The sequence below is a fragment of the Trichoderma virens genome, assembly GCF_000170995.1.
Source record: "Trichoderma virens Gv29-8 chromosome Unknown TRIVIscaffold_6, whole genome shotgun sequence".
Classification (NCBI taxonomy): Eukaryota; Fungi; Ascomycota; class Sordariomycetes; order Hypocreales; family Hypocreaceae; genus Trichoderma; species Trichoderma virens.
In genome coordinates this window covers 583,780-600,500 of record NW_014013743.1, presented here as the reverse complement: position 1 = coordinate 600,500, position 16,721 = coordinate 583,780, and the positions used below count along the sequence as shown (strand labels likewise).

Sequence of the window (16,721 nt, the reverse complement as noted above, 5' to 3'; positions counted from 1 at the left end):
ATGGGTGCAACTGGCTGCTCTTATCTAGAGCTGTGAATCAGACTGTGCTCAGGTTACACAGAGTGGACAGACGGGTCATGTGAAAAATGACAGGAGATGCTGGGAGGGATGCGGAGTGGTGGTAGCTTCGGCATCTTTTCTGTTTGACACTTTTGCGGGGGACGAGATGAGGCTCTGGGACTCCTCATGTGGTTGCCGGAACCAAGGCCTGGCCGGCATCCACGAGGACCGGCGTACATACATTACACCTACACGATAGCCAGGCGGGCGGCTACATGCAATCGAGGGCGTTTCTGTTATTAATAGCGTTGCGGGAACGGCCAGTTGGGGAAGCTTGGTAGGGTGCGGTTCCACGGAGATCAGCATGTGAATGAGTTCACTTACATGCACTCCGCATTCTTCATATTCCGGGTGGAGGCTCGGATACAGGTGATATCAGCCGAACGGAAGGTCAAGTGCTTGTTTGGCGTTGCAATGACGGACAAGGAATGGTAATGGTAATGAATGTTGACGTATGGAAGGATATCAGCCGTCATTGCTGATAGACTGATTACACGTACAGTATAAAAAAGCTCCGTTATAGTATTTGCCTACCACTTCGAGGTAAAGTTATCGTCTAATACGGAGTGGGACAAGCCGAGCGAATAGCATTTGCGTATAAATATCCGTTCCCGAAATCGGCAGCTTATATCCCGTCCTCTGTTTATTTGTCTAGCCCGAGCAATCTGGGCATGGAGTTTTCTCGAAGCTCTGCCTATATTTTCCGAAGACCGCTCCAGGGTAGCTCAGCTTCTTTCAACCTCGCACGTCATCTCTTATACGAGTTCGTATACGAGTACGATGCCGGTTACTGCTACGACGTTACCACCTCATTCCAAGCTGACAGTTCCTCTTTTCATCCATTCATCGATGCTAAATGATTCATGATGCATGAGGGATCATGTACATAAGACTACGACTCCACTATATAGTTACCTATGAGGTACTCGTAGTATCAAAGCCTCGTACAGCCTTCGTATCTATCCTATACGTAGCATTGATGCGGACAATGTGAGGATTTTGAGCTCAGCGGTTTGGAGTTATCTCATTGAAGGTGCTAAGGCAGGATTGTTGTACTTTCTTTGTCAAGCAAGACGGTCCCTTTCTAGACTTAACTCGCAACACAGACTTGGCGCTAAAATCCCCTGTTATAAGCGGGATGCTGCTAGGTCTGAAGAATTCATAAGTTTATGTGAGATACGGGGGACTTATTCTTACACGCATTTTAGCGCACAAGCAATGTTCCCTGGATTTTCTTACATTTTGATTGGCTAGATGCCAGAAAGGTACATAAATCCTGCCATAGCACCTTCGAGATAGAAGGAAAATCGCGTAGCATCAGCTTCATATCAGGTTGACTAATACTCTTTTGCCAGTAGTTATCATGCATTGGTATCTGATTCTACTACACTCTCTAGATATTCCGAAGCTAACAAAGACCAAGGTCCAGCGGGAGGACCATTACATCAGCACATGTAACCCCAATATTCTTCTATTCTCATCTTCTATCGTCATATTATCCGAGATGACAAAAAGACGCACATTGTGTCGAATTCGCTCGCTTTTTCGTATTATAAAACCGCCCCCCATCGTATTCGTATCAACCCCATTATAGCATACGTCGGATCTCCTGCTCATTGGTGTACTTCTCCAGTCCAGAGTCCAGGCTCTCCCACCACTCGAAGAGCATCGAGTTGCAGATGAGCTTGAACCAGGGAGTGAACTTGAGGCTGGGGTCCTCAAACAGCTTCTTGAGGCCATCGGCGGTGACATATTGGGTGGCCTGAACCTCGTTCTCGTTGGGGTTGAGATCGACGTTGGCCTTGATGAAGAGGATGTAGTCAACTGTTTTAGAAATCATGTTAGTTCAAGGTCTAGTTTGTCGTGTATAGATGGGATAGCCAAGTTTCGTACTCTCGTGCTCGCCCCATTTGCCGTCGGAGGGAGCCTTGTAGTGGATTCGGGTCAAGAAGCGAAAGTCCTCAAACGGAACCTGCTCCGTCTTGATGCCGAGCTCGTGATCCAGCTTGCGCTGAGCCGCCCGCTTGGCTCCCGCAATGGAGTCGACCAGGTTGGCGCCCGTCTCGGTGGGGATGCTCAGAGGGTGAGAGCAGCAGGTGTTGGTCCACATGTCTGGGAAGGTAATCTTCTCGGAGGCGCGCTGTTGGAGGAGCAGCTCGTTCTTGTCGTTGAAGAGGAAGACGGAAAAGGCACGGTGCAAGAGTCCCTTGTCGATGTTGGTCATCAGGTGGCCTGGAGGGGCTTGTGTTAGTCTGCAGAGTGACCTAGCAGGAAGAGAGGAGGGGGGGGAGAAAGGGAAGGGAGGCTTCGTACAAATCTTCTTGCTTGCGGTGCCAATTGGCGCATCGTTCTCGTCAGTGACGATGCAGACTTCGTCCATCAGACGGATCTGCTCCTCATCGTGGCCCGACAGCGCCTCGCTGGTGGTGTCGATGTCAGGGAACAGACGAAGGATGGTCTCGGCCGTAATCGGCTGCGCCGTTGTGGTGGTTGTGGTCGACATGGCTGCTTCTTGTTGCGTAGAGCTGAATTGGCCTCGAGAGAGCTTGTTCAACTATCCAGCGATCCTCGCAATAGAAAAGAACGCTTTAGCCTTGAGTGGCGATGGGCATCAAGGTTAAATATGAAATTAATGCCCCGACTAGCAATTCCCCATCTGGAAGGAAAAGGAAAAGCCCCTCTTATCTGGACCCTTGGGTGGCTCGTGGGGCGAAAGCGGGCGAGTGTGATTGGCGGGCTGCCCGATTTTGCGGTCAGGCTCTAAATTCCAACAGGTACAGGTTCAGCATGCGCTGAAAGCTACAGAGGTATATATGAGCGCTGTATTCCGTAATGTTGTTAGGTACCTAGGTAGGTACTTGACGCTCAAACATGGGGCGGCTTCTCTTCTTTTCGTCCCATTTTCGTGTTGAATGTTTTAATCAGTACGTTTACATGTAAAATATTTACATCACCAGCCCTTTCTCGCCTTACTTACATCGGTACAAAGCACAAAGCGATCTGCAGTCAAAGCCATCATATGGTTATGCACATTCGCATAGTGGCCAAATGAGGCCCTAGACTCCGCCAATCCGGGCTCAGGCACATGCGCCCCGTTCATGTAGCGTCCAGGTACAAAGGCAAAGTACAGGCTCTCCGTACTTGGCATCACGAAGCTTCGTCACTCACTGCAACCGCTCCTTGTCCTGCACCCGTTCGCTCACTACCGTCTTGCGGCCGTCCTCGCGATTCGCGATTTGCTTGCGTGGTATTTGGTATCCTGCTATTCCGCATCCGCTTTTTCGGCGGCGACCAGCGATTGGAGTTCCGTACCGAACTCGTTGATTGAGCCAACCCCCCATATCCCTAATCCTCGGATCCGAGCTCCGAAACGATGCCTCCCAAGATCGAGCAGAAGGAAATTGAAACATACTGGAACATCTTCGTGGACAGGACAGGAGGCGGACAGTTCCTTACTGGTGAACAGGCTGCGCCCGTCCTCAAGAACAGTGGTCTTCGCGATGACCAGCTTGAAAAGGTCTGGGATCTGGCCGACGTGGACAACGATGGAAACCTAGACTTTGAGGAGTTTTGCGTCGCTATGCGACTCATCTTTGATATCCTCAACGGGGTAAGCTACATCTATAGCGTGGCCTGAGACGCGTTCCCAAGGGGCCGGATTGAAAGCTAACCAACCTGTTCGCGTGCGCCAGGAATTTGCCGATGTACCAAAGACGCTCCCTGACTGGATGATCCCCGAGTCAAAAGCCCATCTCGTGCAGGCAACTAAAGCCATCACGGGGAAACAGCCACAGTTTGAACAAGTCGAGGATGAGGACGATACCCCTGGCCTGAAAGACGGGTTTGAGTGGTATATGAAGCCGGAGGACAAGGCCAAGTACGAGCAGATATATCAGGAGAGCCGGGACATGCGAGGAGAAGTATCATGTTAGACACACCCTTTCCCTGCTCCTATTTAGCTTGAATGGGCGCGACAGAGATTGACAGGGTTTTGCAGTTACATCCCTCGAGGATCTCTACGAGTCTCTAGACGTCCCCGATACCGATATTCGATCTGCCTGGAACCTCATTAACCCATCTGCTTCGTCAAGCATCAACAAGGATGCATGTCTCGCATTCCTTCACATTCTCAACAACCGACACGAGGGTTTCCGAATCCCCCGCACAGTCCCTGCCTCACTGCGATCAAGCTTTGAGCGCAACCAGATCGATTACCAAGTCGACAACCAAAGGGGCGGAGTGTCATCACGGTGGGCTACCAAGGCGGATGACTCTACAACGACAGGGCGCAAGGCCAAATTCGGCGATCAGTACTTGACAAGGCTCGGACGCAGCGGTTTCAAGACGGCGGGCACCGACTTCTCGACGGAGAAGACGGAGGATTGGGAAGAGGTGAGGCTCAAGCGCCAACTGCAGGACCTAGAGGAGAAGATGAAAAAAGTCGAAGAAATTGCAGAGAGGCGGAAGGGCGGCAAACGCGATTCCAAGCCAGCGCTCGTCAAGCGAGAGTTGGATCAACTTCTTGACTACAAGCGAAGGGAGCTGAGAGATTTGGAAGAGGGCAAGGGCAAGAGTGCCGTTGGCGGAAGCTTGAAGAGCATATCGGATGACTTGGAGACGGTCCGCGAACAAGTGGATGGTCTAGAATCGCATCTGAGGTCTCGAGAGCAAATCTTGGAGCAGTTGCAGAGGGAGATTGAGGATGAGAAGAGGGGTTGAGTAGGGGGAGTTTGATGGCGGCATGGGAGGGTAGCTTGGATGGTTGTTTTGCGCGTGAACCAGACAGCGAGATTGGTCGAGAATGGTTTGCCAGTATATATATGTACATGTATAGATGAGGTTGTAATCAAGGTGAAGTTTAATTTCAACGCTGCTTACGAGGTGAGCACACGGAGAGGCTTGATGCGGCATGGGCATGGCCTCACCTCTCGGCGTGCAAGCACTTCTTCTTTTTCGATCTAGACTTCATGAGTACGTACTAGATTTTGTAACATTTGCTATTACATGCTCATCATGAAGTATTGCGTCCACGTGAGCAACTGTATAATTCCATTACCTACTATAGTACTAAGGTAGACACCGACATTAGCAGAATTGCTGCAGATGCTTCCAACATGTGATTCTGCCGTTCTGTACGTGACCCTCAACAAGCCAATCGCAAGCCCCAACAAAGCGTTCATGCTCGTCATTTGCCCCTCCTTTCCCCCCTTCCCCCCTTATGAGCTGCTACCTTATTAGTTCAACTCGGCTTTACCCCGCTGTCCAGGCCCCAAAGCTACTACCTACCTACCACGAAGCTTTCTTTTTCTTCAGTATCATTCCACTTTCTTCCTCTGTCATTACACCATCAAAGACAACCAACAAACAACCAAACGCCAAAAATTCACGTCATCATGTCTGCCCCAGAGTCCCCCGAGTTTGTCGCAGCCCAGGAGGCCGCCAATTCTTTCACCAAGAAGCCCACCAACGACGAGCTTCTGCGCCTCTACGGTACGCGACGACCCTTGGGAAGCCCTGGCGAGCTGGAGTTGGAGAGCTGAGAGCAGCTTTGAAAAGCAACAGGGCTGTGTGATGGCGTGCGATCTGCTGACCTATTTGTGTAGCTCTTTTCAAGATTGGCAAGGGCTTCAACGTCGACGAGGCTGAGCAGCCTGGAATGTTCAACCTCCAGGTACGTTGCGTTACAACACTCCACATTTCCTCTTCATCTTGGGATTCCCATCTCTTCGTTCATGACGCTGACGTATGATTCTGATATAGGGCAAGGCTAAGTTGAACGCCTGGAAGGCCGCTGTCGAGGAGGGCATCACCGACCCCGCCGATGCGCAGGAGAAGTACGTTGCGTTTGTTGAGTCACTCAAGCCCAACTACGCTTGATTCCAACAAGACTCTTGAGTAAATTAGAAGATGGCGCGCGCTGCGAGTGTAATACATGTTGCTAGAGACACATGACTTGCGTTAGAATGCCGTTTAGCATGAAGCATAAATAAAGAAATTGTTCAAGAAAAAAGATCTTGTCCGTATATGGCTTGAGCTGGAGGTGGTCTACTATGGCCCTTCTTATGATCGTCAATCAGAGCTTTGATACCTTGATTAGCTCGTTGCTTGTTGATGTCTTGCCTGGCTGCCACTAGCATATGCTGTTTTCCATTACGATGACTTGCAGGGGTTTATGACTTATAAAGAAAGTTGGCTATGGCCCTGCGCAATGTTGGCTGCGTCTACTTGTATTCTCTAGAGAGCCTCTCGCATTGCCCAGAGGGAGCCTTCTAGAAGTGTGCATTCCAATGTGGTAGATTATACAGCCATGTTGTCTGAGCTGCAGGGCAAGCGGGCATCTCGCTGGTTTGAATCCATACGCTACCAAAGTTTGCTGCGCTCTTGCAATAGCTCCACCAAGTTTCGTTTCCCAAGAACCAACATACATCACTATTGTATATACAGCTGTCTCTGAACATATTGTAGTAGTATGATATTATCATAACCGTTGCCCGAAATGGCAGGTTCGACAAAAGGACTGCTTCTACACCTAATGCGGAGTAGAGCTGGGCCAATGCCTTATGCAATATTACCCAGCAAATCCTTCGGCCCCCCCTTAGGGCCTAACCGCTCCTCGTACATATTTCATCCCCTTCTCCTCACTCATTCTCTCCCGTTCTCCTTCACCTTCACCAGTTTCATCCCCTTCGTCATCATATCTGATTGATTCTGCATATTATGAATATATCTACCCCCCTCTGCGCTCCCACCGCGGATGCTGCGTTCGGCCCTGTTGTCGACGCGGCATGTCGCGATGGGTTTGATTTCACGCTTGTTTTTGAGCAATCCATCTTTGTGCTTCTTCCCGCGTCGCTGCTTGTCCTCGTGGCACCGTTGCGACTCATGCAGCTGCGTAAATCGTCAATCAAAGTTGCCGATCACGTATCGCGTGTGATCAAACTGGTAAGCCGTCCATCTGTATTTGCCCTTTCAGTGGCCCTCAACAACCGGAGGCCGAGAACTTGAGAATTAACAAAACACGCGTCTTTCCCTCCTTTGCACTACAGTCCGTTACAGGTTGTCTCGCTGCTCTTCAGCTTGTCCTGATCGCCCTCTGGGCAACCCACGATGGACCTGCGCGTCTGAACAGCGTGTCTGTTGCTGCTGCCTGTGTCTCCTTTGCCTCATGCCTCATGTCCTGTGCCCTCTCGTATTTTGAACATGCCAGATCCCTCGGTCCCTCGTCGCTGCTGAATGTCTTCTTGCTCGTATCTCTGCTGCTCGACGCTGCTGTTTTACGAACCGTGTGGCTCTCCCTCTCCACAGTAGCTGCCAGTGCGTCCATCCGGGCTGTTCTTACGGCTTCGTTTGGTCTCAAGACGGCGCTGCTCGTGCTTGAGGCACGGGAAAAGTCGAGCCATGTTGTTGGCCGGCAGACCCTCGCCCCGGAAGAGACATCCGGTCTGTACAGCCGGGCTGTGTTCGCATGGGTTGCTCCGCTTCTCCGGACCGGATTCCAGCGCCTGCTTCGGCCGGCCGACTTGTTTCCGCTCGACGAGAAGATGGGTGCTTCGGGTCTGAACGAGAGGTTCTGGTGGCACTGGCGAAAAGGTTGGTGTTTCCCCCTTCAACCCCCATTAGATAGTCGTAAACAATACAATACAAACCTTAAAACCAATAAATTAAAAATCGTAGAAGCTCGTTGAGCAGTAACCTGTCGGGGTCCGTCGTTACTAACTTGGCGAAACCGGTTTCTATCCAGCATCTCCCTCGACTCAGGTGAACAAGCATCGCCTCATCCTTTGCTGCATCGTCACTCTCCGCTCTGCCATTATTTCCGTTATTGTCCCAAGAGTGGCTCTCCTTGGTTTCACTATCTTGCAGCCTCTGGTCTTGACTCGCTTTCTTGGCTTTCTCGACGACAATACGCAATCCGTGAACATTGGCTACGGGCTCATTGGAGCTTACGGACTAGTCTACCTGGGCATCGCAGCCACTCAGGCGCTGTACTGGCATCGGAATGGCCGCTGTGTGACGATGCTTCGAGGAGTCCTTGTTTCCGCTGTGTTTTCCAAGGTCACGGAAGTGAGCATCGTTGCGGTTGACGATTCTGCTGCATTGACTCTCATGTCTTCCGATGTAAGTCGAATCACCTGCCATCTGTTTATCATATTTCTCTGAGCCGTCTTATTGACATGTCCGCGTTTTACTGCTGTAAAAGGTTGATGTCATTGGCCGTGCTATGCGACAGATTCACGAATTCTGGGCCAATGTCTTTCAGATTGGTATTGCGACCTGGCTCTTGAGCAAGCAGATTGGATATGCGGCAGCTGGGCCCATTATCGTCTCTGTTCTTTCGCTGGTGGCGACCATGGTTGTCTCGCCGCTTGCGAAGAAGTACCAGGTTGGCTGGCTTGAAAAGACCCAGAAGCGAGTTGGTGAGTCAATACAAAGAAGTTCAATAATATCCTGAATTCATCCCTATTCCCCATTTTTGGCACAGAAGCTCACATCCCCAGGCATAACATCTGCCATGATTGGTCACATCAAGAGTATCAAAATGTCTGGTCTATCCAAGCACCTCTCCGACACCATTGCCGCTCTTCGTGTACAAGAAATCACCGCATCCAAGCCTTTTAGAGTTGTTGGAGCTGTGACATCTTCAGTGGCACAAGTGCCGCTGCTTCTCTCCCCAGTTTTGGCTTTTGCCATGTTCCAGGGCATTACGGCAGCTACGGGCGAGGTGCTCGATGCCACACGAATGTTTGCTGCGCTTTCACTCATTACGTTACTTGCACAGCCCCTGTTTTGGATCTTTGAGGTGGTTCTTGATATGAGCGCGGCGTTTGGTGCCTTTGATCGAATCCAAAAGTTTCTGGTTAGCTCTACTCGAGATGAGTATCGGACAGTGGAAGCGACCAGTGCACTTGATTCAGCTGCCGTGACTGGGGAAGAGACTGGTCTGATTGAGCTTCAGACTCTCCAGCCTCGTACTTCCCATGCGTCCTCGCAGAGTATCACAAACACTGCTATTGATGTTGAGGATGCTACGTTTTCTTGGTCGACAGATCGGCAGATCCTGAGCAACATCAGCTTCACTCTCAATCGTGGGCAATTTGCACTCCTAATTGGCCCTGTGGCATCTGGTAAGACGACTTTGCTCAAAGGACTCCTGGGAGAGGTGCCTTATTCCAAGGGGAAAATCTTCCTCGCTAGTAGCTGTCTTTCGTGGTGCGAACAAACTCCTTGGATCCTAGTAAGTGATGCTATCTTCCCAACCTTGAGGGATCCGCGAGCTGATTTATTTTAGAATCAATCTATCAGGGATAACATAATCGGGTACTCTCACTTTGACCAGGACCTGTACGACCAGACTATCAAAGCGTGTGAGCTTGAAGAAGACTTCAGGCAACTTCCTCAGGGTGATTTCACCGTTGTTGGCAGTAAAGGTCTCGCTCTCAGTGGTGGCCAGAAACAGCGTGTTGTGAGTCTCTTATTTATTGTCATATGCATTCATGAGAATGAGTAATTCTAAATACTCAAATAGGCGCTGGCCCGAGCTGTGTACTCCCGGCCCCGTATCGCTTTGTTTGACGACATCTTCAGTGGACTAGATAATGCCACCTCGCAGCGCATTTTCAGAAACTTGTTTTCCTCTACAGGATTATTTAAAAGATGGGGAACAACTATTGTACTCGCTACACAGACTGGTAAGCTTATTATCCTTGCCCTGAAGATATATTCTACTACATGCTAATGCCTCGATTAAGTCGAATTCCTTGCATCAGCAGACCTCATCATTGCCCTAGGTCGAGACGGTCAAATCACAGAACAAGGATCCTTCCCACAGCTTTTAGCTACAGATGGATATGTTCAGACTTTGACGGCCAACAAATCCATCACCGCCAATCCCGAAGTTCATCAAGACGAGGTCATCTCAGAATTCAGAGCCGACGCCACCCCACCGAAAGTTGAATACAAGGCCAAGCAAGTTGAAATCAAGGATGATAAACGCAGACAGCTTGGAGATTCAACGGTCTATAAGTACTACTTTGGTAGTATTGGGCCCATCTTCATCATCACCATGTTCTCTCTCGAGATCATCTGGGCTTTCCTCCAGAGCTTTCCAAGTAAGTCAAAAATCTGAACTGGAGCGCCTACAGAGTGCTTCTTCTCATCTGGCCTGTATCTAATGAACCGTCTAGCTGTTTGGCTTAAATTCTGGACAGACTCGAACAGTCGAGGAAATAACCAATCGGGCCTTTATCTCGGAGTCTACGCTGCTTTGCAAATAATCGGTGTCCTTTGGTTTGCCTTACTCATATGGTAAGCATAGCAAACATGGACTGACTGGGAGAACTCCTAATAACTAACACAAACAGGTTCGTTCTTGTCGTAGTGGCTGCCAAATCCGGGGTTTCTCTTCACCACAGACTCCTCTCCGCGGTTATTAGGTGAGCATAACTCCAGACTTCCACCGTAAGAAGAATGATCTTAAACTTATTATTTCTAGCGCACCGCTGTCACTTTTCACAACGACCGACCTAGGCGCAATTACCACGAGGCAAGCAATGAATCCTGTCCTTCCCACAAGCCGCAAGTTGCTCACATATACACCTTAGATTCTCTCAAGACATTGGCATCCTGGACAACAACCTTCCGCTTGCACTCGTGGTAACAATAGCAAGTTAGTAGAACCCGGTCCTTAATCCACAGGCTTCAAACGACTAATTAGAGTATAAACAATAGGCTTCTTTGGGGTTCTCGCCAGAGCAGGTCTTCTGGCAGCTTCATCCTACTATGTGGCCATCAGCTTTCCCTTTCTCGCTGCCCTTTATTACTTCCTTCAGCGTGGATACCTTCGCACCTCGCGACAGCTTCGTCTTCTCGACCTTGAGGAGAAGGCTCCGGTTTACACGCAGTTCATGGAAACTCTTTCTGGAATCTCCACCATCCGAGCTTTTGGATGGCAAAAGCAGGCCATTTTAAAGAATCACCAACTCGTCGACCAATCGCAGAAGCCATTCTATCTTCTCATCATGGTTCAGCGATGGCTCGTTCTCGTGCTCGATCTCACCACTACGGCGCTCGCCCTCCTCATTGTTGGATTTTCCGTAAAGCTCCGCGGGTCCGTTTCCGTTGGGCTCACAGGCGTGTCGCTAGTCCAACTCATCTCCATGAGCGAAACACTGAATATGCTCATCCAATTTTGGACCTCTATTGAAACTTCCATTGGGGCGGTTGCTCGCATCAAGCAGTTTTCCGAAGAGACGCCAGACGAAAGCCTTCCGGGAGAGGATCAAGAGGTACCTGCTAATTGGCCAGACAAAGGACATGTTGTCATACAAGGCCTTGAGGCGTCGTATGACGAGAATGATGGTATCAAGGCTCTTGATGGCGTTACCCTGGACTTGAAGCCCGGAGACAAGATTGGAATTGTCGGTCGTACGGGGAGGTATGTTTCGTTCTTTCTACTCCTTCGAGTTCTACAGGGGAGTGCTTTGCTTCTGCGACTGAATCTAACTCATCCGTTTTCACAGCGGTAAATCATCTCTCTTGCTGGCCCTCCTCCGTCTATTCAATCCATCTTCTGGCACTCTCAGCATCGATTCCGTCCTCCTGAGTACTATCCCCCGCGAAACGATCCGCTCCCGCATTATTACCGTGTCTCAGGATCAATTCGTTCTCCCCGGAACCATACGTCACAACATCGATCCATCTGCCTCATATTCCGACGGTGCCATTGCCGAAGCCCTGCGTGCGGTCGATCTCTGGACCGTGATCGACTCCCGCGGTGGTCTCGACGCGACTTTTGAAGAGGATATGCTGAGCCATGGCCAGAAGCAACTATTTTTCCTTGCAAGAGCTGTGCTGAAGAAAGATTGCGGTAAAGTTGTGCTCTTGGACGAAGCGAGTAGCAGGTAATACATACACAAGCCACCCAAATGCATCAAAAATTGGACTAACTAAGAAACCAAAAATACAGCCTGGACAAGGAAACGGAACAGATGGTCCGTACGACCATCAATACGCACTTTAAAAGCCATACCGTCATCTCCATCGCCCATCATTTGGAAACTATTCTCGACTTTGACCGTGTAGTGGTCATGGATAAGGGCCGGGTTGTCGAGGTTGGACCGCCCAGAGAGCTACTCCAAACTGCTGGCCACGGCAAGTTTAAGGCTCTTTGGGAGGCAAATAGCCGTGGAGCACTCAATTAAGGATGATTGGGACTGGCTATTCAAGAAAAAGAAGAAGACACAACAGAAATATTCTTGAAAAGTCTATACCAAGCTGCCCAACTTTTGAGGTTCATTCAATTGATCAACAACATAATGCAGCCTTACTAGCTCAACCTGGTAAGGATGGAACATTAAACATTTTGCAAATAATATGCCAAATATGCCAGATCTATGTCTAAAATATGCAATCCCCCAATGGTATTTATGGATCCAACCTATTTCTTTCCACCGTAATGATTCTGCCTTTTCCTCCCCGTGCAGCTCTGATGTGTCTCTCCACATTCGTGGCCACATCTATAGCCTCGCGGTAAGCAATCCGCTCTGAAGGAAGAGCATCCTCTCCAGGGGTCCACCCAGTGTATATTCGGAGCAGCGTCACTTTCCCCCACGACCCGACCCAGTCCACGAAATCATGGTCTGAATGCAGCATCAGGGCTTTGAACCATGGCGCGCATCCTGTGAGATCGAGAAACTCTAGTGCGTAGAGGTTTCTGCTGAGCATCCTCAGCACCAACAGAGCCTCGCTCCAGTCATGATCTATAGAGTGAGAATAGTAGTTCGTCCCTCCGTAAGCGATATTCTCGCCCTGCGGCGTAGCTACTGTGGAGAGGCGGGCTCGCGGAGTAAGAGTTGGGTCGGGCCAGTAGGCAAGGCTCAAATGGGTGATGGTAGTAAGCTTCGATGACAGAGACAGAAGCTGCCTCCACGATGCTTCTGAGGATAGTTGAGGGTCGAGAGAGAGCGACAGATGTGTGAGGTTTGGCAACAGCACTCGCGGAGGACTTGGAATAGTCTCATTTTCATCCCAAGACTCCTGCGGCTCATTCGAATCCTCCAGCTTCTTCAACGGATAGAGAAGATCGGAGACTTCTTTGAGAGTCAGGGAGCGACCCAAGGAGCCCGACAAATCCAGGTAATTGACCTCAGCATTAACGGAGGTATGGTATTCAGAAATGCCATCGTCTTCCGCGTCTTCCAGAGATTCCGGAGAGGGAAGGAGTATTAGTCTAAGGTCTTGGACCGATAGACCATCAGGGCTTGCAATGCCGACCCATCGAATCAGCGCGGATTTAAGATGTGCAGGGATATAATACAGGTAGTACTGGTTAAACACGCGGTGGAATTCCCAGTGAACAGCAATTTTCCTGAGGATGATATCGATGAGACTCCGTGGAGCCGGTAGGTAAGTGCCCGGCAAAGTCGAATCAGCAAGACCACACCGGTTCACAGTCGAGGAACCAGATCTTTGAAGATGCGTAGCACCGCTCCTGGCAGCAACCCAGCTTCGTGGGGGAGGAGGACCAGCTGGGAGGCGGCGGCCGTTGTTGTCAAGCCTCTGCCTGTGCTGCCGTCTGGGTGCGGGGGCTGGAGTGTCTGGGATCTGCAGTATCTCCCTAAGGGCTGGCGGCACAGATGGTGTGACGGTGGGCAATTGTCGCGGAGCTGCTGAGTCTAGAGAGGCGTGTCGCAAGCTGGCCAGCAGCTCGTTGACGCTCTTGGGAGTCTTGCCTGTGAGAACGACGGTCAGCTCCCGTCAACATCCGCCAGGCCTCGAATAAGGCGACAACACGGGAAGACCACATGAGGCACGAGGCAAGAGGCATGAGGCACGAGGCAAGAGGCATGAGGCATGAGGCATGAGGCATGAGGCATGAGGGCGGCCAACACTCACCAGCTGCGTTGGACGAAGACCCGGGCGTCGGAGAGGCCGTCGGGGCTGGCTTGAATGGCTTGAGATGCTGCCTTTTCTTAGGCATGCCAGAAAGTTAAACCGAACGTGTTTGTGCTACCGGAAGCTTGCAGGAACCAAGTCGCGAGTTGCGAACCGCTCATATACTTGGTACCAACGATGACTCGATTCCAGGCTCCCAGGATGACTCCAAGTCGATTCCATCCTGGAAAAGCCCCGCCGGCCGAAGCCTGAGGAGCCACAGCCCGGACACTAGGCCCGCTTTGATTACGCTTTGATTAGAGTCATTGGCTTCGATCCTTTGACCCCATGCATTCCGCCACCTCCAATCATGGCGAACAGCAACATCGCTTCGTCTTATACGGAGGTGGGAGAGCGCCTAGAGTCGCAGTCGTTCCCGCCTCCTCTGCGGGCAGAATTGACCGTTTGTTGTTTTTGCACGAGCAAAGCCCGGCTACCTGCATGCGCCACCGCCGGTCTAGAAGTCCAACAGAAATCCGTCGTGGGTGGTTGTGTCATCGTTGAGCTGTGCTTCATACCCCTGTAGCTGCCGTGCCAGTGTACAAGCGGGTGGCTTTACTGACTTGGCCATTACTTCCCACGACACCATGTGTTGATTTTTTTTGGTCGATTGAAACAAGGATAGCCCTTATGAACGCGTGGGAAACTTCAAGGATGAGTGGCCTTGCGCATCCAAAAGCCCTTTCCGAACAACAGTCGACGGAGCATAGCCACAGTTGCTCCCCGTCTCTGCTCTCTGCCCCCTACCCCTTTGTTTCCGCCTCTGCTCTTCTGAGATTGGCTCCAAAGCTGCGCATATTTTCTCCATACTCCCCAGGAGGACAGCATCTGGCTTTGTTACGTGGTGATTACACAAGTTGCCCTGATAACCAGGGAAGTGAGCATGCATCCTAGATACCGCTGCATCTTGGCTGCTCTCGTGGCTCCGCTGGCGTGTATCCAGTCTCTTACAGGTATCCGACGTATATTGTTGGCTGAATTTATCAGTAGCCGTCTCAGAGCCCCCGAATTGCCACTGATCCCGGTTCTGTAGTTTTCTCCTTTATAATTGCAGTCCTCTAGCGCATGCCGGTTGTAAGGTTCCGAGTTCCGCTCGAATTGCAAGATACGTGGCCGACGCTATACACGCACTCTATCGGCCCTTTAACTCCGGCAAAGCGTCAGAAGGAGTCTGAGCTTGTCCGATTCCGCAGTCGGTTCAGCTTCTTTGACTAATGAATTTGCTCAAAACAAATACGTCCCGAAGTTGTCCAACGTAGAGTTGCCGCACCTGCGCGTTATTTCGTATATTAGGATGTTTGATTGAGTGCCACAGAGTTGTCAAAGGCCCTGAAGGTCGCATACGCCTTCCATTAGAATGGTGTGAGCTGGCTAGACGCCTTGTTTGAGTCCTCTCCCGGTCGAACGAGCTCCCATCTACAAGTTTTTGGCACTTTCATGTTGATAGCCAGTTGATGTGTCCACTCTGAGAGTATTGATGACGATATTGTGAAAACATCAAGCTTGTAAGTCCACTCCCCCCTGGTGCTTTAGACTGCTCTCTTGCCTCATAGTCCGTCATCATTATTTTGAATTTCCTGGCTTCATACCTAGCAGATAAGGCTTGGCCAATTGTAAATGGATAAAGACGCAATCGAGCTTGTTCGTGTGTTACCATCCTACTCCTAACGCTCAAGTAGTCGCCTAATGCTGAGTATTATAGGGTGTAGTAGGGACAAAGCCAGGGAGGAGAGGCATTCGCTGATGAGCCTTAGTCGCGGTAGATGGCAGCTACCTCCATCAGCACGAGGCAAAATGGTGGCCATCGTAATACTTGCCTCATCGGCTACGTGGAACCATGAGGCTAAGAAGCCCGATGTGGTAACGCGAAGCGAGCAGACTTGGAAATCAGGAGATAACCAAATCGCTTGAGTGACGTGAAGGACTCCGGAATTGTCCCAGCTGTCAAGTGACGTTTCAGAATATGAAAATGGCCAAAATGCCCATGCTACAGCATCTCCTGAGAACCGGATCGGCATAGCCGACAGCAGTTGATTGAAACTTGGGTAGTATTTAGGTGGCTTTCGACATGCCCTCTTCTGTTAAGGCATCTATACACACTTGCCGCCGACATCTGCAGCAGCCCCTAGTGGAAGCCCCTAGTGGAAACCAAGCACCAATTCCCATGCGGCTGAGATGTTGGTCAAAGAAGTTGCCTTGGCGGACTTTCTGCCTGGGTGTATATGTAAGAAAGGGGCAAGTTTTCGGGTGGATGACAGTGATGTACGACATACCACCAAAGTATAGCGGACAGAAACCGCGCCAAGGATGAAACAAAGAAGAAGAAAAAGGAGAAGGAGAAGGAGAAAAATAAACAAAGTGAAGATAACGAACAAAGAAGAAGATAAAAAAAGAAACGATTACGCCATAGGCTGGGATTCTGATTTCTTTCATCCCACAATGAATGAATGTGAATGATTGATTGATTGAACGGCTGCTCTGAGACATGCGGTGAGAGGAGAGAGATGTAGGTAGTTACTGGGGCAGATTTATGATGCCATGATAGCTGACAAGAGAGCAAGGAGCCGTTTGTAATACATCAACTTCATGGGATGAAAGTTTGAAATTCCATGGCATGTCTGAGCACAGGGGATCATAGTGTTGTGCTAATTTCTTTGACGGGGTGAAAGAGCAACTGCAAACAAAAACAAATGTTACTGATATGCACTGCCAGGGGACCGGAAAGATGA

General features: G+C 50.2%; 5 protein-coding genes across 5 annotated transcripts; 3 read left to right on the top strand and 2 right to left on the bottom strand.

Annotated features, from left to right (window-relative positions):
* Nucleotides 1–1,395: 1,395 nt before the first annotated feature.
* TRIVIDRAFT_84157 (uncharacterized protein) lies at nt 1,396–2,609 on the bottom strand (the record flags this gene model as incomplete). Its single annotated transcript, XM_014101045.1, has 3 exons — nt 1,396–1,884; nt 1,954–2,292; nt 2,374–2,609. 3 exons carry the CDS (start codon nt 2,561–2,563, stop codon nt 1,649–1,651), a joined length of 765 nt encoding a protein of 254 aa, XP_013956520.1.
* Nucleotides 2,610–3,433: 824 nt separating this feature from the next.
* On the top strand, nt 3,434–4,926 carry TRIVIDRAFT_84160 (calcium binding protein; the record flags this gene model as incomplete). The annotated part of the gene is made up of 3 exons (XM_014101044.1): nt 3,434–3,670; nt 3,753–3,987; nt 4,058–4,926. The coding sequence occupies 3 exons, from the start codon at nt 3,434–3,436 to the stop codon at nt 4,777–4,779; spliced, it is 1,194 nt and encodes a 397-aa protein (XP_013956519.1).
* A 372-nt stretch (nt 4,927–5,298) lies between these two features.
* On the top strand, nt 5,299–6,061 carry TRIVIDRAFT_186381 (uncharacterized protein; the record flags this gene model as incomplete). Its single annotated transcript, XM_014101043.1, has 3 exons — nt 5,299–5,550; nt 5,664–5,731; nt 5,821–6,061. 3 exons carry the CDS (start codon nt 5,454–5,456, stop codon nt 5,935–5,937), a joined length of 282 nt encoding a protein of 93 aa, XP_013956518.1.
* Nucleotides 6,062–6,777: 716 nt separating this feature from the next.
* TRIVIDRAFT_200622 (uncharacterized protein) lies at nt 6,778–12,260 on the top strand (the record flags this gene model as incomplete). Its single annotated transcript, XM_014101042.1, has 14 exons — nt 6,778–7,002; nt 7,107–7,650; nt 7,802–8,178; nt 8,261–8,477; nt 8,559–9,295; nt 9,398–9,523; nt 9,587–9,749; nt 9,810–10,169; nt 10,269–10,365; nt 10,422–10,493; nt 10,662–10,726; nt 10,789–11,494; nt 11,580–11,960; nt 12,026–12,260. The coding sequence occupies 14 exons, from the start codon at nt 6,778–6,780 to the stop codon at nt 12,258–12,260; spliced, it is 4,305 nt and encodes a 1,434-aa protein (XP_013956517.1).
* A 75-nt stretch (nt 12,261–12,335) lies between these two features.
* On the bottom strand, nt 12,336–14,038 carry TRIVIDRAFT_169887 (uncharacterized protein; the record flags this gene model as incomplete). The annotated part of the gene is made up of 2 exons (XM_014101041.1): nt 12,336–13,790; nt 13,954–14,038. 2 exons carry the CDS (start codon nt 14,036–14,038, stop codon nt 12,484–12,486), a joined length of 1,392 nt encoding a protein of 463 aa, XP_013956516.1.
* Nucleotides 14,039–16,721: the final 2,683 nt, after the last annotated feature.